Genomic DNA, 25,930 nt, shown 5'->3' on the forward strand with positions numbered 1-25,930 from the left:
ACTTTCTTAAGAATTGTGAAATCATAATATATCCTGCAGTGGAAAAGACAGGAACATCCTGACTTATGTTCAAATCCTTACATAAAATTTGTAATTTTAAATTGCCTGCTTAATGCATGTTACTTTGTACTGTTTGCCACTGAGAGTAGCAGAGTAGTTGCATCACACTCATGCCTATCATTCAAAGCCCAGTGAGTAGGAAATTATACATAAATACTTCCTTGGATGTTTCTCAGACAGACCCCTGTCATTTAATGGTCCTTGAACAACGATGTAAAACCAAAGCGAAATTTACCTACAATTTCCTGGTTTATGCAAGAAAGTGTATGGTGTATGATTTTAGCACAATGAATGAGTATTGACATTTGTCAACTTTACAATAAAGATTTCAACACAATCAGATGGACTTAGATTTGCCACTTCATATTATTGTAGTAAACCATTCCATCGTTAGTAGTCATAATAATGAATCCCTACATACCCAGTATATGGAAGTGTGATTATATGATGTCATAATGGGCAGTTGCGAGTATAATAGCAATGCCTTTGATGTGTGCTATGTGTGTACAGCACTTTATTTGGAATGTTCTCATGTGAGTGCAACAGGTGTCTTCTGTAACACTGTAGATGGTAGGAATGGAGTGTATGTCTGTCTAGAATACATTGATTTTCCTGTTACAGTATTAAAGTTCAGATTGACGGGTCAATTATTCCACCCACGTGTGTCACAGATGGAGTTGCAATCTTATTTGATTTCTCAAACATTTTTAATTCCAATTTGTGTCAATAATATATAATTTGTATTTTTGACAACATAGGGATTACAAATGCTTCGTGTGAATTTTTATCAGAATGACACCTGCATTAAAGTCTGTAGGCCTACATATCATGCAGTGATATAAAGATATGGTTAAATCTGAGCAGATCATATATCCATTTTGTTAATGGCCTACCTCAGAGGAAGTTTGGCAAGAGAAATTAAGTGAAATTACATTATAACATATTTATCTGCCTAGGTGTGATTATCAAACAAAAAAAAAAAGTAGGCGAGGGGAGGGACTAAGGGAAGAAACGAGTATTAACCTGGGATTCCCATAAATTTCTTTTTAAACTTTGTACTTAAATACAAGTTTGGCAGTTTCTGAAAATCTGAATACAGGTACACTAGATATGAATGTAATTACCATTAAAAAAGAAATCAAAAACAGCTCTAAAGTCTTGATCTAGGTCTCGTGTGCTCTGTCCTTATTCTAATGACCCAGCTTTTATTAGGCTTACCCACCGCTGTAAAAACCCAAGGTTTATGCACACTTACGATGTATGATTGCAAACAATTAGTACCTTATGGTCTGTTAAAGTGAAAAAAAAATGCATTGTTTTTGTTTGTTTTTTCTTGTGTCAGGGGTTTTTGTTCTTGGTATCGTGCATATATTTTGGTGACTGTGTATCAGACCAAACAAAAGATGGAACTAGAAACAGAGTAGCATCTAAAAAATGGGGGAAAAAAGGAAGAAAATACAAAGAAACCTTGGACAAATATCTATCACTTGATCCTGTAATGTTTCATGTTAAATTGAGTATAGTGAGACAGTTATTAGCTTTATAACATGTATGAGATTTTATATTGCCCCATATTGGTTTTCACATTCATAGCATAAATTCAAATATATATGTCTGTTTTTAGGGTCAGTTTATGTGAACATTTTAATTGACATTATGCGGGTATAACTGGTGTGAGAGAAAAAGAAGATTCCTCAGTTGTAGATTGACTTCAAACTTTCGATTTACAGTTGTATGTATGGTGTAGAGAAAGCTTCATCTCAGTTGTATGGTGATTATATGTTATTGTTGTCCACTGTTGAATGAGTAAACTTTACAAAAGTGATGGATGGAACTGCTTTAATTAAGTAATATACTTCATTGTCTTTAAAAGAATTATCTTTGCTCTCAACTGACCATTGACTCAGAAACTCTTCCTCAGTGTTCTGCAGCATGCAGCCAAGATTTTAGTTTCAATTTATTATGTCTTCTTTTTCTCATGTGCTGATGAAGTTTTCTTATTCTCATGAAGTAATTTTGCATGAACGCTGTCAGGAAATGTAAAATCTCGGATGTAAAATAATGAGTGACTTCTAAAGTTCTATGAAAGACATATAATCATGCATTGCAAGTCACAATCTGGCTCTCTTCATCTGTCTTACAATTCCATTGAACTTCAGTGTGTAGCTGGGCAAGTGTGTCATTGGGTATGCAATTTTATATTGTTAAAAGGTGCACTCAAGTTAATGTTGTGTTTGAATTTGTACACATTTTTGTGATAATTGGATTGAGAGTTTGTACAATTGTAATATGTTGACAAGTTTGCCATGATTCATAATTGACTGTACTGTGAAAATGAAAGTATATCACCTCTATACATGTACAGATTGTTGGACGTACTTTTCATATCAATAAATTATTAGAAGATATATCACAAATTCAAGACATTCTGAGTGTAATTTCATTTGATTAATATGTCTTTGCATTTTTATCAATCATTGAGAATGTGATGTGTATCTTGTGTAATAGATAGTCTTTATCCATTCATTGTGTTTGCATTTATGATGGTGATTGAAATGATATTTAGTCATCATAAAAGCACTTTTTTTGGGGGGGGGGGGATTCCAAAGTGCATTAAAACACATAAAAACACAAAACATTTCAGTTTCAAGAAATGTTTAAGCCATGTAGAGCACTGGATAACCTGAGGGTATGTTGTATATCCCATTAAATGTTTTTTTTTGTCTCATGTTAATGAAATACATCAAATGAAATTAAAAGTGAGAAAATCACAATATAAGTGGGTTGGATTGACATAATATCAGACTTGTGGAACGTTGGCACATAATCTAGATCAAGTTAAAAGGAGCAGCATGAGATTACACGTGACTCAACCTTCACCCATCTTCAAAATTGTGTCTCCCTACCACTCAGCAGGGGGCCCTCTAATTCTGAATTCACCAATCTGTGCTTGCAATGCGGATATCGAGCACACTGGCTCCTTGCATTGCCTTGTAATGAGCCTTGGGTGCCTTATCAGGACCTCTAGTCAAATAGGCTCTGAGATAATATGTTGGATATCCATCAAAGCCTAGCATCATATCTCAGCTCAGGATGGCTCCTAAACCCTCCCACTTTTTGTACTAGCCAGTACCAGAATGAGTCCATTCCTACATTCTTTGGAAGACACATGTGTTGACACGTGCACGGACTTCAATTTATTTAACTTTATGACTCTCTTTTCCCCCCTTCTCATTCCCTCCTCCATCTATTGTTTCCTGTCAACATGTTTTTGTGATGTAAGTCCATTTTCTGTCATTGTCTCTGTTCCTACCCCTTGCCTTACCAAAAAAAAAGGCTCTGTGTCTGTAATGCCCTTTATTATATTTTTTTCCCCTTTGTAAATCTTTCCAAAAATTAAAAATCAAAACCAAAAAAAGAGAGAAAATTTTGGCACATTGACATAAATGTAAAGTGCCTAAAGACACATTTTTCTTTGTATTTAGAAGGTTCATTTTATCATAATATTTTGGTCAAATGCTGTACACATTATCATATTTTAATGTCACAATTTTGTTCTCAATAAGATATTTCTGTATTTGTGCCAATTATGAAATCAAATAGTAATATGTATGTCTCATGTTACTGAGCAAACATATGAACTAAATTTCCATCACTCATACGGTCTTTGAATTGCTCATTGAGCAATTTGCAGCACCATGTAAGGGTTTACTTTGAGAGTACGGTGTATTGTGTATCCATTTTATCTCAAGAACAGAATTTCACTTAGATGACAAATTGAAATTCACAGATGAGACGAAGCTTTAGATAGTAGTCATTATACATCAAATTCAGCTTTTCCCTCAGCATAAGACCTAATTGTTTTCACCACAAAGCATCTAACATACTCTTAGTTCTTGGGAAGTTTCATACATATATAAACTTGCTCCATTTGAAGTTTCACTTGCCCTGGTCCAAGTGTCACTTGCCCCTTGCCATTATGCTGGAAAAAAGCTCAGTTCTGTGTGAGATGATATCTGTGCTGATGACACTGTGCCTGACGGGTCAAGGGGGAGGAGCCCCAAAACTTGCGATGTGGTCTGGGTCACTATTACATAATATCTCAAGAGCATCATGGGTAAACTAAGAGAGAGAAAAAAGTCTTGTAACCCCAAGAATTGTAAGGTACTTCAATTGGGATTTGGTCCCATAGCATCACTTCTTGGCTGATTCCTTTTGAGGGTAGGGGTGTGAAAGAGTTCCGTCCCGAGTGCTCTTGGCAAGTAGCGGGCGGCAATATCATCTGGTAGAGAATCCAGTTCCCCATCCCCACATCTTATGATGGTCTTCTGATACCATTCCGAATAACATCACATCCAGGATAACCAGGAAAAGAAGAAAATCTGGTCGTTCTTGACAGAAATTCCGGAAACTTGGCAGGAATATGAACTGGGCCTGCCAACAAGTTTGTCATCTAAGTTTATAAGGACAGACACTGGAATCCTATTCCTTTTTTATTATCATTATTTATTGAAAATTTGAACTTTCCTTTTTAAGGAAAGGTTTGTGTGAGGCTTGGAGAATGTACAAAATACTTGCAATACTTCTGTTACTGCAGCCGGCAGTTGGTAAGTACAAGCATTTTTTTCATTGCATACCAGTAGTTATTTAGGAATTGAAAATTGACTTTGAATTTCATCTTCTTCATTACAATGCTTACAGAATGGATGTTTCTCACAGGTGATGTTATTTGTATTTGCACACTTATGCACTGACTTAGCATCTCACAAGTAATCATGGAATATTATGTTAGTGATATGTATTGAAAAAAAGTAAATCTCCTTCAGATTTCATGATTTAGAAGTTCTATGATAAATCAGTAAGGATTTGAAAGTAAGTTAAAATGCATGCTGTTTGGGCCATTGAAGTATCTTGATAACCTTGTTTACAACATTTAGTTCTTGTTACATTGAATGATAACTTGAGTGTCAGAATAATTATTAAGAAGCAAAACAGCTCTATGAAATGGTTGTAATTTGTATATTTTGTCAACCATTTAGGTCAGGAGTAGTCCCCCTCACACATAAAACTGAATTCATTAAGAATTGTGCACACTTGTTTGAATCACCATATTTTCCAAGGTGAGGAGGAGTGATCTAAGCAAGTTTTTGGGCTACTTCAGACTGAATCTGCTATAAAATCTTTTATCTTTGTCCCAAGAAATATCAATAACCGAAGTCTACTCAAGGCATGGATATTCCTTTATTGGATGACGAGGAGTATTAGTTTCCAGCCTTTAATTTCTTATCTATTCCACTTGGAGTTTGATTTTCTGTGCTTAGAAAAATTTTCTCAAATCTATGATTGTAATCTGATTGGATGAAAGGTGTGAGTTTGCAGATGTCATCTTGTTATGAAATAGATTTTCAAAAAAGTGTGGTTTTCTCAACAAATATTCTAAACATGTTTCTTTTTCACTTCAATTGGCCCCACCAGTGTGATGTATGTGTAGTTCACTTGAACATGTAGTTTGGACTATATATTCTAGGTACTTTCGTTGAGGCATTGGCTGAAATTCATGTATCTTAAATCTAGTTCACTAATTATGCATTCAGATTCTGTAAATGTGCTCGACATATCAGCAGGGCAAATGTACATATAACTGAATCTGCACTGTCATGTTAATTTGCCATATATGCCTGCAGATATTACTGTTGTTTATTTAGTCCATGGACTAAACAATGAATTTTATGTAAACTACGTTAACTTAGCCCATTGCTTTGAATCAATCCTCATGCTTTTCTAGCCCATTTTAGCTCTATATATGCAAGCTGTCAGCAGTCAATTTAGGCAAATACAATTATTTTCTTTTAATATTGTGGTTTCTCTTCTTTTTTTTTCTTCCTCTGTCTTGGGATATACAAAATGTATCTGGTTTTTGTAAGTCTTAGTTTGAAATGAAAGTCTTTATATTGTGTGACAATGATAATATCTCAATATACTGTAGCGTGATATACCACCTAGGCATACTTTAAAGGGATGGTACAGTACTGTAAAAGTGGTTTCTTTCGTGGTGGTTTTATTTTCGCGCTTTTCGCGCTTTGAGGTTGAACCGCGAATCTAACATCACGCGAAAATGTTTTGAACTTGTCGCTTGTACAACGCAATCATTACCGACCGCGAATTTAAACACACGCGAAAAAGTCCGCAGCGATGGAAACCGCGAAAATTTCTGTACGCGAAAGAAACCACTTTGGTGGAGATGAGAATTGGGCTTGAAACTTTTTTGCGAGATACCAAGAAAACACTTATGATATAGTACAGAGCATACCATTTTAAGAGGAATTCAAAGTTTATTTGATGAAAATCGGGTTTGGAATAACTGAAACATCTAAAAATAAAGTAAAAGAAAGTGCTCCTAATAAAGTGTGGGTCCCACACTTTATTAGAATCGCTCTTGTTTGGATATCTCAGCCATTTCAAAACCAATTTTCATCACATAAACATTGAATTCCTCATAGAATTACATGCTCTTTAATATTTCATAAGAGGTTTCTCATTATCTCACAAAAAAAAAATGTTAGAAATCTGAAATTAGGTCTCAACCAAAACTATATGGTCCCTTTAACTCAGAGTTGGCTTAGACCATGTGGTAGTCCATGTGATGACTACCTGGGGGATGATTGTAGAATCAATAGACTGTGTCCGCCTTGACGATATGGGGGGGGGGGGGAATAGAGGGTCATGACTGACCTAGTCGTATCATTGACCAAGCGGGGGAAGCACACAAAGATTTGTAGCTCTGATTCTGCTGTTGATCTCTCTCTCTCTCCCTTCTTCTAATCTGCCCAGCTACCTGCAAATTGTGTTGACATAGCCACATTTGCATCACCATATTAACCCAATTCTACCAATCAGTGCATTGGACAATTTGGCATCCCTTTACCACCAATCTCTGCTTATCAATGTCCATCTCCTTAGACCACTAAGCCCATTAAATGTCCGTGGCTTGGTCTGCTGATAAATGTCAAGAAATAACGAGATGTCGGAATAAAATAGTCTTGACCAACTATTTGCGCTGTAAAGATATTCTATCTTCTTTACACATGATCCACCCCCTTCTAACCCAAATCTTGCTGATTTTCATGGATGTAGGCACTGGGAAAAACAAAATAATGTGTAAACCAAAAAAAAAAAACAGTTATGGCGTGTTGCTTATACCTGATTAGTTTATACTAGCTCACTAGTGATAAAAGAAAGCAATTAAGTAACATATTGATTTTTCATTTTGTATTTGGAGTTTGGGGTTTTTTCTTTTTCTTTGGATTATTTTATCATTTCTCTCTTTATGTATTTTTTTTCTAGTTGGATATGTTTTAGCTTTTTAGTCAGAGAAGATGTGAATGATATAAATCAGTATCGTTGTCAAGTGGAACTTAGACAATAGTTATAACATTCCAAGTTTGAGATTTGTGATATCTGATACATGTATCTCTTATTTTCTCTCTTCACCCTTTCTATCCATTTATCTTTCCATCTGTTTATCTATCTATTTATCTATCTCCATATCTCTCTCCTCTCAACTCCTCCTCTCTGTTTTTCTCTATCCACTGTTTGTATGTATGTATGTATGTATGTATTTATCTATCTATCTATCTATCTATCTATCAATCTATCTATCAATCTATCTATCTATCTATCCTTCTATCTATCTATCTATCTATCTATCCTTCTATCTATCTATCTATCTATCCATCTATCTATCTATCTATCTATCTATCTATCTATCTATCTATCTATCTACATTGTATCTATCTATGTCTATATCTATATCTCTCATCATCTGTATGTGTGTATGTTTGTACATCCCCTCTCTAAATGACAGTGCTGTGTCAGGTATGTGCCACCGGCTGGTCGCTGTATGGGGACAACTGCTACAAAGTCACCCCTGACAGCAAGAATTGGTTTGAGGCTAAGCTCTCGTGTGAGAATGCTGGGGGTGACTTGGCCATGCCCACAACACAAGATGTCAATGTAAGTTTGTTTCTTTGTTTCTTTGTTTTGTTTGTGTGGGTTGTTGATGGCTCTTATTTTGAAGGAGAAATCTTTCAATTGCTAGAAAGTCAAATTAAAAAAAAGAAGATATATTACATGCATGACAAAAAAAAAAAAGAATGCTTTTTATAGCACAAGATTATAGCCCAACAAATCAATTTTGTCAACATTTATTTCATGGTGATGATGAACAGAATTTATATAGTGCCAAATTGCATGCTTTCACCCTCATGTAACTGGGAGATGTCTGACACACAGTAAGAAAAAAAAATCAGTGGAGAGTCTACCAAGATCTATGAGCATGTCTTTTTCATCTTATGTTTGACACAATTTATGCTAACTCAAGTACCCATCTGAAGATAATTATGTGGACATTGATAGACCAGGGTAGCTATATTCCAGGGGATGGTGTCTGTTGTTTGTAAATGTGCCAAATGTTGGGACATGTTCTTTCTTTCAAATAGCAACACTATTCAGAAAATGTCACTCATGACCAGCAAAAGCTTAGAATTTCAGATGTTTCGAACTTGCCTCCAAAACAAAAGCTTGAAGGTTGCTTTACACACTTGTAGCATTTTTATTGGGCCTCTCTTGATTGGATGGATGCAAGAGTTTCAATCAAGTGAAATATACAACTAAATAACTTCCAGTATCATTTCATGATGGTAGAATGGAGAAACAGTTGTACTGCAGTTAATTTACACATTGTTCATCAGACAACAACACTCTCCTGTCACCATTCCAAAGGACCTTTTGTATGACATTGTTGTTGAAAAGATAGTATTTTGTCTCACTACCTTCATATTGAGATGGGAGTTTGCACCTATGAAATGCTCATGTGATTTCACTATCTACAAAGAAAATGGGCCTCTGAGATGGAGGATTCTGACCACAATATACAAACACTATCTATCTATCTATCCATCTATCTATCTATCTATCTATCTATCTATCTATCTATCTATCTATCTATCTATCCATTTTTTTCCATCTATCCATCTATCTGTCTGTCTAGATTGCTGTATCTATCTATCTATTTATCTATCTATCTATCTATCTATCTATCTACTTATCTATCTACCTACCTACCTATCTATCTATCTATCTATCTTTCTGTCTTCTTTTCTATCTATCTATCTATCCATCTATCTTTCTTCCTTTCTATCTACCTATCTATCTATCTATCTATCTATCCATCTATCTATCCATCTATCCATCTATCTATCTGTCTGTCTAGATTGCTGTATCTATCTACCTATCTATCTATCTATCTATCTGTCTGTCTTCTTTTCTATCTACCTATCTATCTATCCATTTATCTTTCTTCCTTTCTATCTACCTATCTACCTATCTATCTATCTATCTATCTATCTATCTATCTATCTATCTATCTATCTATCTATCTATCTATCTATCTATATCTATCTATCTAATTATCTATCTATCCATCTCTGTAGCATTTTTTGCCTCCTGTAATCCCAACTTTTACAATAGGTGTCACTAACCAATGTACCCCTCTCCCACCTGGTACCTACAGGACTTCATGCTACAGCTGCTCCTGGCAAGTTCAGGTGGAAGTCACTGGATAGGTGTACATGATGTCAATGGAGAGGGAGACTTTGTCTTCTCAGACGCCACACCAGTGACCAATCCGTGAGTATGACAGACAGTCTCTTCCTTTAAAAACCAACAGCGTGATTCTCTGGTCTGCGTCCGGCTCAACCTCACAGTACGGCTCAACCTCACAGTACGGGATGGAATGCGTGCATTCCATCAACTCTTCCCACCATACCAGAGGAAAATTGACAGGTTTCCTTGGATACTCTCTTATCAAGTAGTATTCCTAGGCAGTACTTTCTGCTCTTGAGACCATATTGTCGTGGAGTTCACTGATTTCAAGAATGATCGTGCTGTGGGGAATGACTGTGTGCCATCAGATTTAGATTGTTTCTGAGAAATTAGACTGGATAAATTGAAGAAAAACCCTTTTCCAGGCCTCAGGAAGGTTGCATGTGATAAGCAACTTCTTCAATTTGTTCATGCTTGGACTGCTAACAAAAAAGAACCAGTATATTCTACTCATCAGAATGACATGTATGCTGTGCATGGCTTACGGATTGTGATTAAGAAAATCTTCTGACAGGAAAAAGAAACAAAGAAGGAGGCATGTGGGACATGAAGGCATTATGGTCTGACATCTGGAAACTGTTAGCTGAATGTTTTAAAGGATGAAAAGTTGAAGCCATCAGAAAGTTTAAAAGGGAAATCTTACAATGGAAATGTTCCTGGTAGTTATTGATGTGTTGCATGGTGATATATCTCTACTTGTCCATGATTCTGCTCCATCCCAATGAAAGGCTTGTCTCTGGAGATGTCACAAATTTCTGACAGCTCTGAAAGGTATGAGTTAGCCACAAAATCCTTCCTAAGTGGAAAACGAAAACTTGTTGCTGAACAGTTTTGGGTTTGATTGTTTCTTTTGTTTTATTCTGTTTTTCCCCCATAGATTCTGGAATGCAGGTGAACCCAACAATGCTGGTGTGGGAGAAGACTGCGTGGAACTCATCAGCTCTGGACTCTGGAATGACAATGACTGCTACGTCATCAGACCATTCATCTGCGAAAGGGACAACGGTAGGTTTAGATGCAGAAAATACATAGACTGTGTTTCAATTCATAATGTTCTATCCATACTCTGCTGCTGTCAACTTAGATAACCCTTTTGTTTGGGACCACTTTCCCCTGAGTAGTGCTGAAATCTTATACACACTGGATGCTGAAAGGAGTGATAAAATCTATACTGCAAGCTGTCAAGTGAGGTTCCACACCAACAAAATGAATTAGATGAAACATGGATTTCTGGAATCAAATTTGCAAATGCCTGTAAAACTCAGACACTCCTGCAAAATGATATACTTTCCTGTAAATGCTTATGGTATAATGGCACTTGATATAGGAGGAATAAAGAAAGTGTATAGAGCATACTGCAGAAATGATATGTTATGACTTTCACTGTCTTAGAAGGGCATGTCATCTTGTGTTAAATGACTTCATTGACTTCATTGCTCTACATTACACCAACCACTTTTTGCTACAGACAAATACAAGATTATAATTTGGAAGAAGAAATTAAGTAAATGTTAAGAAATGCAACCACGATATGTGATACATAGAAAGTCCAATGCCAATTACAGTAAAGGCATTACAATTGTGTATTTCACCCCTAATGACAATTCTAACCTCTATGAACATACTTGTGAAGAACTGTCTGTGTTAGTTTCATGGCTTTACAAACGAAATTGTGACTCCAGATATTACAGTGGCTTGTGACGAGGGCAATGGATGGATGTCTGCCAATGGCCGCTGCTACAAGTACTATGACACACTGTCCACGTGGCAGGACGCTGAGAATTATTGTCGGGACATCGACGGCGCCCTCTTGTCCATAGCCAGCGAGGAGGAGCAGGCTGTTGCCACTACCCAGGCCAACTTTGGGGGTACCACCATGTGGATAGGCCTCTCTGACACGGTGAGCATCAACCCTGTCCTCTTTGTGCTATACATTGATTTCCATTGTAATCCTATCTTGCCTCATTTCTGATGTCTGACATTCTGCAATACCCAAGTCCATAGTCACTCTACTCTTTTCAGTTTAACTCTTTTCAGATCAGATCACTTTGTTCAAGTCATTTGTCTCTTATGCAAAAGAACATCAACCTTTCTTGGCAAAATATCCATGTTAGATAGAAATGATGAATTTATATGCTTGAAATTACGGAAATCAATGTATTTAACAGTATAACAACTGACAAAACCTGTCACAATTAGGCAGAGTACAAATGACAATTTGTGCTATTTTGCCAAACATGAGGTCTAGCCATCCTTGAACATATATGGAAGGTGTAAGCAAAGCAATAGTGAAACGTCTGTTTTACATAGTGGAAGTTGTTTTTTTTTTTTTTTGCAATATAATTTTTATGAATGTGTCAGTTTTTTCCATTTACAGTGTTCATGGTTGTCACCAGCTTCCAGTTTTACAATGCAATGCAGTCTGTCAACATCAACATGTTCAAATGCAAAGATTTCTTTGGGAAGTAGATGTCACGGCAATTTAATGTTGGGAAAGACTGAATGTGCAGCAGAAATATGTTGACACGTGGATGGATTTAAGTGATTGTGATTGATATGTTAGTTTCTTTCCATTTCACATATCTTTTAAAAGAAATTGATTTATTTGCTTCAACAGTCTGGGATGTACAAATGGAGCACTGGAGAGGATCTTACATACACAAACTGGGCACCGAACCAACCTGACAGCAGGTAAGCCGTGGTGCAGAAAATGAAGAGTCTCCTTGTTCCAAGCTGTAGTATCGACTAAGAAAAGAGTAAAAGTTTTAGTGCCAGGTATCATATTATATTTTCCAACATTATATCATATTCTAAGCCAAAAAAAAAAGAAAAAAAAAGAATGCTCTCAAATATCATGCACCATGCATTCATGGGACATTCTACTTTTGATGTTGGTATGATGAAGATTGAAGCATGTATGTTTGTTTTCTAACCATGACAATTACAGCATTCCAGCAGATTGTAGCAATCTGCCATGTCATACGTACACGATATATCATGTTGCCGTAAACTGAATAGTGCTATTCTTTAGAAAGGAGCATGACTTCAAATACTTAAGCCATGTTTTGAAACGTAGCTCTCACTTCCTAACCCACGGCTAGCTGACTTTGTTGGAAAACAATACTTCAGAGAGGTTTGGCAGGTTGGGTATAGAATTGCCCAATTTACTTTTGTGTGTAATTTGTTAGTAGCCCTATCATTGAGGCATGAAAAGATGATTAAGCAACTTATACAGTGCGTCAGCTTGAAAAAGTGTGGTATTGATTGTGATGATAGGTATTCCAACAGCGGAGGGAACTGTGTGGAGATCCTAGACACGTCCAACAACGGGGAGTGGTCCACTATGATGTGTTCTACCACTCAGGGATTCATGTGTGAAAGGGCTGAAGGTAGGTGGCTGGAATATGTGCTCAATTTGTCAGATTTCTAAAGGTATATATCAAATTAGTTTCATTAGAGGCCCAAAATCTGTCCAAAGGCAAATGTTGCACCTTGTGCCTTCAACTTTTTTCTTTGGTCAGTGGGTAATGTTTATGGATGAAAGTTTAATTCTTTTTTAATGTGTTCATTCCATTTTTTCTTGCACTGATGTACATATAAATATACAATGTACTTTATAGCAGAAGAGAATGATTATTGTTGAATGTCTCAAGTTCACCAGTTTTACTGCATGCATAGGCATTATCTTTCACTTTGAAGTAATAGCTTCCTTGTGAAATGCTAAAATCATCTTGTGAGATTGTTTTATTTTTCAAGGAAGTGTTGTAAAGTGACCTACAGAGGCTTAATTTGAAATATTGATTAAAGCGAGACAACACTGAAAGCAAATAATTACAAGCCTGATGAACAGCATAGTGTAGTGACTTGTTTGATTGCTGCAGTGTTTTCTTCAGTATTTCTTTCACATACCTAAATGTAGCTTTCTCTGTCATTCATAACTATGGCTTCACACTGGTATCATGAACAGAGAAACAATCTGCAGTAGGAGGCTAGATGTCATAAAGCAAGTGGCTGTTTGAATGCTTGCCAGGTAGTTAGCAGAAATATAGGCCTATTTGTAGTTTGATTTAACATGTGTGTTCCTGACAGCGGTAGCCTAGGTGGAATGCTACACAGGGTGTAGAGTGATTGCAGGTGTGGATTGAATTCCATATAGTGATGGGATAATGTCATGCTGTCTCAAACTTCAACTTTACACAATTGGTAAAAGAATGTCTCCTTCAACAAGAATAGCATAAAAACAATAAGTTACTAATGCAACTATGTTATAACTATCTTCTCTTTCCAACACCCCTACCCCACTCCCCACCCTCTCCCCCACTCCCCACCCTCTCCCACTCCCCATCTAGGAACCTGTCCCGAGGGATGGCGGCTCTACCGGGGCTACTGTTACCAGTTCAACACCGTTCAGAAGGCGACGTGGACCGATGCCAAGCACACATGTGAGGCCCAGGGTGCGTACCTGACCACCGTCCTGAGCGGGGAGGAGAACAGCTTCATTAACAGGCATTTTACTGAGCTGGAGGATGTGGGCATCACGGGCACATGGCTTGGTATCTCGGGTGAGTTGGGATGGCATCCTGGGCGTGGCTCATATGTCATCATGGGAGTGGGTTTGGATGGTAGCATCCAAGATGGGACTCATGTCACAGCTGTGGAGGAGATAGAGGGGAAGATGTGCTCTTTATCAACTTGAACTTCACAGAAACAGAGTCTTTCTCTGCTTTTTGTGCTGATCAGCACAGCCTTTGACAAGCTTTCTTCCCAGTCAGCGTTCAAATCCCAATTCTTTCTGTTTGTATCGAAGAGTGATCAATTACTATGGAGTGTATAACAAGCCAGGGTTTATATGACAAATAAATAGAAGAGACAGAGGGATAAAAGTGACTCTTTGTGCATAATATACCTGTCCTATCATTCCTCTATTTCATTGTAGCATGGTTTGTTTTTTTGTCTTATTGAATTGCTCTTTTCACACCTCAAAAATGCATCACAAACTTTGGTATCACTTCAGTCATTTGAAAAACCCTACCAGTATTCTGAAACTATTATAAGCATGTTTTTAATAGAAATATGTGTCAACAGCAAATGTGAAGATACCTCAATGAGTATAAATCTTTTCATTATGTTAAGTTGACCTCACTCTGTATACAGTGTAGTCAGTCTCATGCAATCATATCCTTATGTTGATAGATTTAAGCACAAGTACAGAGTGTTTTGCAGCTGTATTATTTGATTTTAACAAATATATCCATGACCCTAAATACCTGGGAAGTCACATTTAAGTTATGTAGCACAAATGTCAATCACTTTCTGATGAAATCATACCAGCTTACATGTTTTGTTCCATGTTTCTACCTCACTAGACACGGAATTTGATGGCTCATTTGCATGGATTGAGGACAGTTCTGTCGGCTACACCAACTGGGCTGCAAATGAGCCTACAGATAATACTGACACGGCAGACTGTGGCTCTATGACAACAGGTACGCAGCTGACTTCCTCAGCTGGATATTTATTACTCTCCCTCTTACTGTAATACAGTAAGGCACTAAAACCATAGGTATTGAGGATGTTAATGATTTCATATCTAGTCCTGACATTCCTGTTTGATTAAAGAAAAAATAGGACAGGTTTCTTTATGTGGTACTGATGATGAGATTGTTGACGTGATCATCAGACAACCTACTGTGTAAGTTCCGAGACAGATTACGCTTGTGGAAAATGACAAGAGTAAAGAAGATAAATCAATCCAACATTCAAGAATCAAAGGGTTTACAGGAGAGACACTGATCTCATATCCAGTGTGATTTAAGCAAATGCCAAGCCTAATCCCCAATTCTGACTTTGGTCAGAATATTTATGGCAATTGCCAGTTATATATTCTTTTCCAGATTGCAGTATCAAATATAGATGTGTAAAAGTATTCTGTCTTGTCTAACTGGTTTATATTGAAGAGCCTCTTTACATACACTGTAGTAATAGACCAAGTTGACTGACATTTGCTGCTTCAGTTTACTTTTTTTCTATTAATAAAAATGCGTACTTTTTTAAAAAGAAATCATTTCAAAATGAGCATTTTTCATTGAATCATCCATTGCAGCTGGTGGCGTAGGCAGCTGGACAACCAAGAACTGCTACACCCTTGATGCTTATGTGTGCAAAGTTAGGGCAGGTGAGTGCAATTTGATGATTTATGTGAATGAGAAAAAAAGAGAGGAATATTCGAATCATTTTCCAAGTTTACTTTGAATTCATGGAGGAATTGGGCCCTAAAGAGCCCAAGTTAAGCTCATGTGTTATGTGATGACTGATTACCTTTAGAATTGATTGTAAGGATGACAGAAAAAAAAATCTGTCTGTGTCTGTAAAGGTAGTAGCATACTACCTGATTGTCAACCCCAGCAAATTCAATTATCTGTTTTTCTGTTTTCTTCCTCTAGGTCAGCCTGTTTATCCCATCAACCCAAATGTTGGTAAGTGTTTGCATACTTTATAATATCTGTTTTGGGTTTTGTCTTACTTTTAATATATGTACTCAGACTCAAAAGATTTATTGATAGTCATGTGTGAAACCAAAATTGATGTCATTAATCCATTATGTAATCTCTATTCTGTAAAACCGGAATAATTCATATATGCCTGCATTATGTATATGGATTAACATCCCCAAGTTCATCCCCAAGTCCTTCACTTTTCATGGATGTTGGCCTGTTGCCAGTGATGTCGTCAGTGCCAAAATCATATCCCAATATTTATTTATCCTGCATGGCCAAATTGCAATGGTTCTTCAATAGTAAACTGAAGTTACCCCTGGCCAATTATTTGCTGGGTATCCTTTGAAATCTAGAAGAAGCTGTCTGTGCCATAGTTACATTTTCAGTTGACTCCAATGTACTTCAAGAAACATCAAAATCTAGATGATGCTCATTCAGTCTTCACCCTTTGTGATATTTTGTGCATCATCAGCCATCGGATCCTGCGAGCCAGGCTGGACCCTGAACAGAGACTCCTGCTACAAGATCGTCCCGAGGGCCGTCTTCTGGCAGGAGGGGGAGGATGACTGCCAGGCCATGGGGGCTCACCTGGCCAGCATCAATGACCAGGAGGAGCAGTCTTTCCTCTCTAGTGAGTCAACAAGCAGGACGACCCCCAACAGAGACACCAACTCAGAAATATTAGGATCATTTTTCTGTGATCAAATCTTAGTTTTAAATGCAGTTTTTAGGAGATGACATTATTGTCATAATCAAAACATTATTGTTAGTTATATTTTTGTAGTAGTAGTAGTAGTAGTAGTAGCAATAGAAGTAGTAGTAGTAGTAGTAGTAGTAGTAGTAGTAATAGTAGTAGTAGTAGTAGTAGTAGTGGTAGTAGTAGTAGTAGTAGTAGTAGTAGTAGTAGTAGTAGTAGTAGTGGTAGTAGTAGGAGTAGTAGTAGTAGTAGTAGTAGTAGTAGTAGTAGTAGTAGTAGTAGTAGTAGTAGTAGTAGTAGTAGTAGTAGTAGTAGTAGTAGTAGTAGTAGTAGTGGTGGTGGTGGTAGTACTAAGAGTAGTAGTAAGTAGCAGCAGCAGCAGAAGTAGTACCGGTAGTACTATCAGTAGTAGTTGTTGTTTTTGTAGCATTTCTTTTATTGATTCCTATACATATAAAAGTCATATTTAATGAATTCCTTTCGTCATATTTTAATCTATGTAAGCATTGACTGTGTTTCACGTTTTCATGAGCCATATTTTTAGATACCAATTCCGTGGCTATGGTAACCTGTGGAATTTTATACAAAGTTTATGGAAATTTCGAACTCCAGTAAGAATTTTGCCAATTTCTTGCTCCAATGGACTGATTCTTGAAAGAATTTGATCATCCTCATCTTGTCTCTGACTGCTTCCCAGAAGTAGGTGTGTTTTAGTCTAGTATTGGATGCTGTTTCCCTCCTCAGTGCGTGTTGGAATGGCTGGCAGGAATGTGTTCCTTGGTCTTCATGACATCAACAGCGAGGACAACTTTATCTGGACTGACGGCCAACCGGTAGGCATGCATCCCTGTGTCCCTAGCTCAGCATGCCAAAGTTCTTAGTTCAGTGGATTCTCATACTCTTATATGCAGCCATGTTTAAACTATGAGTAGCTTGTCACCATGTGAGATACTGTAAAACCAGACACTTTCACGTTCATGAAATGTTCACAAATTTTGAAGATTTGAGAAACTAGAATGAACGCGAAAGTTTTTGTCTATACTATGCATGGAATGCCAGTGGCAAATACTGAAAATTCATACCGTGTAAAAAGGCCATGAGCTCCAATTTGCAAAAATGTTATCTGCTGGTATTGCTGGTTTTACAGTAATGGTGAGTGAAAATATTTTGATTATTTGTCTGGATTTTCTCTTGTTTTATGTTTTATCTTCAAGTGGTCTTCAAAAAAGAACAGGATTCTTCCTGTAAATGTTATATTATGATTGTAGACAAAAAGATTGATTTATCTTCATTAAAGGGAGTCAGTTTGACCCTAATCCCACCGGGTTTTTTGAGGGACTTGAAACAACCGGGGGGGCCTTTTTGCCCCCCCCCCCCCCTTCAGATCTCAGTCTTGGATCGCGCGATCCTCGCGAAAATTTGCACTAAGGTAGAGGCCAATGTAATCTACAAAACTGTGTAGTTAGATTTTTCAAATTTTGATTTATGTATTTGATCTTAATTAATTTATGCTAATTTATGCAAAAATAATTCTTTTGCCTATAAATAGAAAAATAAAGCTCCAAGACTTCTAATTTTTGGTGAACATATTCAATATCCTCAACAATAATATTGAAGCAAAAATTCGGCTTCATAATTATTTCTTATGTATTTTATTGTTTATTGAATTTCTTATGTATTTCCTTGTTTTTTACTTTTTGTTTTTGTTGTTTTTTCATGAAAATTTGTCGCAGAAACTTTTTAAAGCATAATCAGGCTAAAATAAATCATTATCAGCCATTGACAGTAAAAATATTTATTTTTATATGAATTAATTGCTAAAACACAATTTACATTGGATTTGTACACAAAATTATGTTTTTGAGCAATTTTTGGGTCAACGAATTTGTTTCAAAGGGGCGTGGCTTCAAAATGGTATGCCCGGGAGTGACAAATTTGGTCTCAAAAGTTGCGCGATACTTGAAAGAAAAAAGTCATAAAATGTCACGGCGAGAGCATCGCGCGTTGCGGAATAATCACGCAAAACGTCGAGGGGGAGGGGCAAAATGCCCCCCCGATGGGAATAGGGTTAAGATGCATGAACTATAACTTGTACCAGTAAGATATTTAGATTTTAGTTTCTTCTGTGACACATGTATGAAGGCTGGTACTTGCGTCGTAAATTTCAGTAGTACACCATGTCTTTTATTCCTCTCTTCTTCTTCGTCTTGTGTTTTTGTTATTCTTTATGCCGCTTTACTTGTATTCTATGATGTGTCTGTAGTGCATGTTTTTATCAGCAGTTCATTAAATGTATGTGTTGTTGCTGAAAAAACTTTCTGCACAAACTCTACCCTCAGCTCGGCTTCACTAACTGGGCTCCCTACCAACCAGATGACTGGAGTGATGAGGGGCAGGACTGTGCCTACATGAGGTACGCTGAGGACCAGGAGGGAGAATGGGACGATGTCAACTGTGACAAGGCCAAGTATGCCTACGCCTGCAAGAAGGCAAAGAGTGAGTGTGGGCAAGCTCCCGTGATGGAGATTGTTTGAACAGTCTTTACCTCATACAGCTGCAGGCATTTTGGTCCACCGTGAACATGTGTCCCACGTGGTGAATGTACCAAAGAAAATCAGACACATCTGTGATGTGCATGGATCTCAACACATATTGTGTCATGATTGATCAAACTATCCAGTACACGTTAATCAAAATACCGTGTTCTTTTTATTTTCTCTTCATCTACAGTTTATTGTCACTTGAGAACTTAGAATGTTATGTCAATTATTTTAATCCTTTATTTGCATGTTACATTATCTTTCTGTCATAGAATGATATCACTTGACTTTGCTCACATTTTAGAACTTTTGAGGGACCCTGATCAGTTCTATGTGTAGTAATGTAACAGTATTCCTGGCACTAATGATACATTCACATATGCACATAATTTATCATATCCATTTCCAGTATATTCAGCATTACTGGTTGATCAATTCAATAATGTAATGGATTTTTTTTAAATATGTATGACAAGTAACTGCTCCAATATTCCTAAGTAAAGCATATTAGAGACTTATCCAAATTAGCAACATCGTGTGTGCATTAGAGCAGGTTGAGACCCATGATCCTCCATTATTTGAACGGATAGCCAATGACAAGAGTTTTCGAAATCTAATGATAAGTACAGTATTAGTATATCATGAGTCTCATCTCTTTTCATGCATACCTCTTTTTATTTTCTCTGTCACAGTTCCTGGAGCTAGTCAAGCTCCGCCTGCTATTCCTACACGTAAGTCAGTCAGTTTTTGTTGTTTTTGTTTTTTTTTCTCTCATGAGATGATTGTTTACTAGTGAAATCTATAAGGTGCAGTCTCTTTCCAAGAGTCAATACCACATTTCAAAGGTAATGTCCACCCAGTCTTTTGAATAAGATAGTAATATCATATTATTTGTGTAATCATGGAGTTTTGTAGGTGACACTGCAGTGAAAGAGTAGGGAATAAAGACAGGAAAGAGAAAATACATTTATAGCAATGAGAATTTGATATTGTAGCCACTTTTCAGAGAATTTCGAAAAGCACTGATTGACAATTGGCTAGAATGCAAACAAATCTAATTTTGTCTCATTTGACTTAAATTATTATTTTCTTTTTGATATTGCTTTACCTTTGAACCCATCAGCTGTGTTTGACCCACGTTGTGGAAGTGGATGGGAGTACAACTCCATGAACGGCAAGTGCTACCTGTTCCGAGACACTGATTATAAGAACTGGGACGAGGCCCAAATGCAGTGTAAGCTGGGAGGTGGAGACCTGCTGAGCATCGCTGACAACACTGAACAGACCTACATCACCAGTAAGGACTAGTTTATTATTCTTGATTTCTTGCCGGCATCTCTTGTGTAGTAACAGTTCAAGTTTTGTGCTCATCTGTTTGTTTCTTTTTTAGTGCAGGGGCATGTTCAAATATTAACAAATGCATGTCTCCTTGTCATAACGGAGATCAAAGTGCTTAAAGTGAGGTGATGACAGCAGTAGAAATGAAAACATTGATCCATCCCTTTTTTCTATTTATCTGAAGCTGTCTCTATCTTTAATTGTGTTTTCCTTTTCTATGATCTATCCTAACAGTATTACATCTGCTTGAGTTTCTCTCTTTTCCCCCTTGTCTTTGCCTTATTCTACCATGTACATTACTATTACATCACTGCTGTAGCAATTCTTTCATTTCTCTGTGTTTCCTCTTATTTCTTTCTTTCTCATCCCCTTCCCATAACTGTTCATATTTGTTTCTACAAGGTAGCCCATATTTTGGTCTCAGAATTTACATTCTTTCGTTCTTATGCATCTTGTGTATGCTTCTCCCTTTACAAAAGAAATTTTATTTTGCTATGTTCTTTGTAGAAGTTGTCTACTTCTTACAGTTATACCCCCGCCCCTAATTTCCCACCAACAGTGAATATCTTTTTTCATTCTTTGGTCATATTTGCTTTTTCGATACCATGTTACTCATTCTTACTCTCTTCCTCTACTTGTCTTTTGTCTATTTCTGTTGATAAATATAGTACAACTTTGGATATTTTCGTCTTCTTGTTAGCTCTTCACTCTAATGCTCCTAAGTGAGTGTTATGCCTTGACTTGTCTTTTCTCCCTCCTCCCCTCCCCCTCCCCCTCCCCCTACCCTCCCCCAGCCCGCCTGCTCTACGTTACCCAGTCAAGTCTGTGGATTGGAGCCAATGATCTTTCCTCAGAAGGTGGCTGGCAGTGGATTGACGGCAGTGGATTCTCATACCTCAACTGGAATGTTGGTGAGAAAATGGTTCTCATATTTGTTTCTGCATAGATTTGAACTTTAAGGTGAAATGAGCAAACTTGGCCCTCTGATAAAAGAGTTTGTACTGCAAGGGACCATCTCAAAATTATGATTACAACTGTGTTATGAGTTGCAGTAATTGTAGTAACTACGATGGCAGTAAAATCTGTGCTGTGGGGGAACTGCAATTATAGCAACTTAAGCAATTCTGTTTTTTTTTTTTGGGGGGGGGTGGGGGGACAGGTCATGGATACATGTGCTGAAAGGAAGATGCAATTTTACTGCAGAAGTTATGATATAGCATGTGCTTTTCCTGAGCATGAAAAGTGGAACAGAAAAAACAACAATTACAACTTGCAGATTACCTACGGTAGAAGTGTATCCAACATATTTCCAATGATATTTTACCTACAATTAAATGTATTATATTTTTGCTGTTGTCCATATCTTTTAGAAAGGGTTTGAACTTTATCTGTCATTTAATAGTCAATTTGACACAATTGTTAGCCCAAAAGTTGGCGCTATGGCTTATTTGATATATTTCATCAACAGATGAGCCAAACAACTATGAGGATGGCGAGCACTGTGTTGAGATCTACGCTGGAAACGGGAAGTGGAATGACTTTTTCTGTGATCGAGGGCTTGGCTACATCTGTAAGAAGAATGGTAAGCAACAATTTCTCTTCCTTCTCTCTGATAAAAAGCAATGCCAAAGACATTATTTGTTCAATCAATTTTTAAGGTGATGATGATTTAAGATGATTGATTCAAATTTGCAATCTTGAATTCATGTTGTCATAGAATACAAACCTTGCCATGCAATGCAGCTTCTTAGTTTTGCATAGTTGATGAGAAAGGTACACGGTACACAGGTATACAGACATCTATGAGTGTTCACTCTTCTTATATACAATTGTAGATTGATCCTGTGTGTAATAATTTCACAGTACCATATATCTCTATTAAGCTCATCTATAATATCTTCGGACTTTTTCTACATCATGTGTATCTTGCATGTAGAGTAATTCATGGCAAAAATGAGATGGCATACATTTGGTGGAAACAATAAACATAATTTACCAAACAAAGGCTGACATCTTCTCTTAATTGCCTCAGGCTATCTGACCACCCACTTCAACGTCGTCCCGAACACATTCCTGGAAGGCAACGACTTTGCCATGCTCCAGAATATGTACCCAGAGGACTGCGCCCAGGCCTGTTACATGGCGACGGACTTTACCTGCCGCTCATTCGACTACAACCGGGACACCATGGTTTGCGCCCTCAGTGACATGACGAAGGACATGGGCGCATCACTTGTGGGTGACAGCAACAGCGACTATTACGAGAGATGTAAGTTGAGAATGGACTCTGTCAGGGCGAAGCACTGTGGAAGCTTTCAAACAAAAGTTAATTGTTGCAGTTGAAACAGTGCATGTTTATCTGTGGTGATTGACATGTATACGTACTGTAAATCCATAATTTCAAATGACCTTTTCTTTATCTTTCATTCAAACATTTTTTTTTATAGTTGACCTTGCTAATTTCAATGATATCAAGGCATAGTTGGAGCCAAAATGTTGGGTCTAGGGCAATTACCCCCTGGGCAATTACCCCGGACCCTTCCCCTGGCCCTAATCCTAATCCTAATCCTGAATCTAATCCTAACCCTAACCCAAACTCCTAACACTAAACCTAACCCTAACCCTAATCTTAACTCTAACCTTACCACTAACCAGTATTTAGCCGGGTGGTAATTGCCCTCTGGGGGTAATTGCCCGGATACGCAAAATGTTAGCTCTTTTAAGGAGAGTGTTTGAATATCGACTGTCTCCTCTCTAAGGAAAGGAAAGTCTGCTATTTTGCATACCCAGATATGTACTTGATGTATCCGTAAGGAAGTCACAATTCAAGGGGAAAGGGAAATATTTGACAAAGATGTTGCTCTTTGCAATTTTAGAATAATCAAAACTGTATTCTCTTATATCATGGATACTAAGTTTGTCAGTTGATTCCAATGTTGAAATAGGAAAACTCTGAAGAGACAAGCTAACTGTCATGATTGAAAATGCCTATCAAAAATAATGTATGGGTGTGTGTGTCAATTCATTGGTAAGTCTTTCTATCACAGTTCAATCTTAGCATTTACATTGCTGCCATTTTACATATCAAAAGATGTGTTTGCAGCATTGATTGTCACTCATGGTAAACTCCGCCCTCCTCTGTATGTTTGCCCTCAAATATAGTAATGGATGTTGTGGACCCTACCACTACACAAGTACCCGCCGGATACAGGTGCCGGAATGGCTGGACGCCGTACGGCGACTACTGCTACTATTTGCAGATTGCAGCAGGAACCTATGCCCAGGCCCTGAGCCAGTGCCAGGCCCAGGGGGCCGACCTGGTTTCTATCCACGATGCTAACGAGAACAGTTTTGTGCAGACACTGTATTCCTCAGGTTGGTACAACGTACTGTGTTGATGATCTGTGGAGTTCCAAATTGTTGAATGTGTAAGATATTTGAGGAGAGCTAAGAGTATGGTGAAAGAATTGAATTAAAAGAACTGTCTCCTGTATATGCAAAATCGTGTTTTCTTTAAACATTCTACAAGTTGTGAATCCCCATAAAGGTAAGCTTGTAATATATTTCATTCCAGATAACTATGAATGATTTTCTTCCAATTGTATGTGCAAACTTGTCAAGTACAACTCAACACCTTACTCTATATCTACAAAATTCTTGTTGTAGACAGCCAGAAGTGCACAATTTCTGAGAATTATGTGACGTAATAACAAAAGTTGAATCAAATATGTCTTTCAAGTTCAGTAAAACAACTAATTAGTTTGATTTTTATATGCCTCAGAAGAGTCATAGGTAGTTTTGATCAGTGTTCCAATGTCAAGTGCAGTACGTAGGAAGGCAGAAAATGTATTGAAGTTTAGGAGAGAGTTCATGTATGAGGCAATGTTTTAAATGTACGGTTGTTCATACGTTACAGCTGGCATCAACAGCGCTGTGTGGATTGGACTCACCGACCTGCGGGTGCAGTGGGTGTATGAGTGGAGCGACGGGACCTCCGTGGACTACACCTTCTGGAACAATGACGAGCCAAACAACTACGGCGATAACACAGAGGACTGTGTGGAGATGTTCACCTCAGTAAGTGCCACATACTCGGCTCATATGCGACCTTGCTGTCTATAAGTGTGTTATGTATAATCATGAGGGGTTTTGGAGTGAACTTATTTGATACAGAGTTGATAGTAGTTGATCTCCTCCTTGTACAGGTAAACTCCCAGAGCTGTCTAATAGTTAATTTCAGTCATTTTAGGTATGATTTTTTTTTTCATTCAGAATAAGTAGATATGTTTTTTGACTATATTCTTTACACTGTTTTTATTTTGGGTTATTCTGGCTTCTTACTCCAACAAACTCATGAACATGTGCATTTCAACTGAAGCAAATGTTCACTTTCTTAGAATTTATCACATGTAGACCAATGTTTCTATGGCTATAACTGAAGTGAAAGTACTTCACTGATTACACCATGACCGTGAAGATGGATTGTTTGATTTGTAAAGTTTGCTTTATTTTAGGCAATTAGTCTTGTGTTCAGACCCTAGACACACATTAATTCACATGTCCTATATCATTTCTGTCCCATCTTTTCTTTCCTCATCGCCCTCTCCTCCTCGCAGGGAGCCTGGAACGACATCTCCTGTGCCAGCACCATCCCATCCATCTGTAAGCTGAAGAAGGAGGACCTGCCTCCCACTGATCAGCCAATCACACCCTCAGGATGCACACTGGTAAGGTCATGTGACCCACTAAAGAATGAGCCTTTGTATGGTGGACAAATTTTTGCCGAGTCTGCTGTCTCGGCATGGTCTTGAAAAGTACGTGCAAGCTTGCTGAGTACTGACCGTTTAGCTGCCATCGGGGTTTTGTTTAATAGCATAATTTGAGTGTTTGTTTTCCCATATACAATGTAGGTCCAGTTCTATGCCCCAGAGGGCTGTTAAAAGATCATACTCTGTTTCAAATGAACATGACATACATGCATACTCACAGTTGACTAACTTTGAGCTATTCAAAATTGGTTTGCACATAAGGTCACAATGTGAACTATGAATCAAGCCACCCTCAAGGTAATAGTCTGTGGAATTTTAGAAAGTGATGTAGGAACAGTACTTGTATATTAATGTATACTTCCCATC

General features: G+C 37.5%; 1 protein-coding gene across 1 annotated transcript in view; it reads left to right on the forward strand.

The window, feature by feature from the left end:
• Positions 1–4,621: 4,621 nt before the first annotated feature.
• Positions 4,622–25,930, forward strand: part of LOC139740316 (macrophage mannose receptor 1-like) — a 37,829-nt gene continuing 16,520 nt past the window's right edge. Inside the window, exons 1-22 of the mRNA XM_071650910.1 lie at positions 4,622–4,667; positions 7,925–8,073; positions 9,632–9,747; positions 10,601–10,728; positions 11,406–11,623; positions 12,341–12,414; positions 13,000–13,112; positions 14,073–14,285; positions 15,090–15,209; positions 15,827–15,898; positions 16,167–16,199; positions 16,693–16,851; positions 17,662–17,750; positions 19,257–19,413; positions 20,150–20,188; positions 20,581–20,754; positions 21,590–21,706; positions 22,264–22,377; positions 22,828–23,064; positions 23,958–24,170; positions 24,712–24,872; positions 25,412–25,522. Of these exons, the coding sequence (XP_071507011.1) occupies positions 4,622–4,667; positions 7,925–8,073; positions 9,632–9,747; positions 10,601–10,728; positions 11,406–11,623; positions 12,341–12,414; positions 13,000–13,112; positions 14,073–14,285; positions 15,090–15,209; positions 15,827–15,898; positions 16,167–16,199; positions 16,693–16,851; positions 17,662–17,750; positions 19,257–19,413; positions 20,150–20,188; positions 20,581–20,754; positions 21,590–21,706; positions 22,264–22,377; positions 22,828–23,064; positions 23,958–24,170; positions 24,712–24,872; positions 25,412–25,522 (2,853 nt within the window). The remainder of the gene's footprint in view (positions 4,668–7,924; positions 8,074–9,631; positions 9,748–10,600; positions 10,729–11,405; positions 11,624–12,340; positions 12,415–12,999; positions 13,113–14,072; positions 14,286–15,089; positions 15,210–15,826; positions 15,899–16,166; positions 16,200–16,692; positions 16,852–17,661; positions 17,751–19,256; positions 19,414–20,149; positions 20,189–20,580; positions 20,755–21,589; positions 21,707–22,263; positions 22,378–22,827; positions 23,065–23,957; positions 24,171–24,711; positions 24,873–25,411; positions 25,523–25,930) is intronic.

This window comes from Diadema antillarum, unplaced genomic scaffold (genome assembly GCF_040938485.1).
Source record: "Diadema antillarum isolate AM-2024a unplaced genomic scaffold, OU_Dant_1.0 seq00000847_RagTag, whole genome shotgun sequence".
Lineage (NCBI taxonomy): Eukaryota > Metazoa > Echinodermata > Echinoidea > Diadematoida > Diadematidae > Diadema > Diadema antillarum.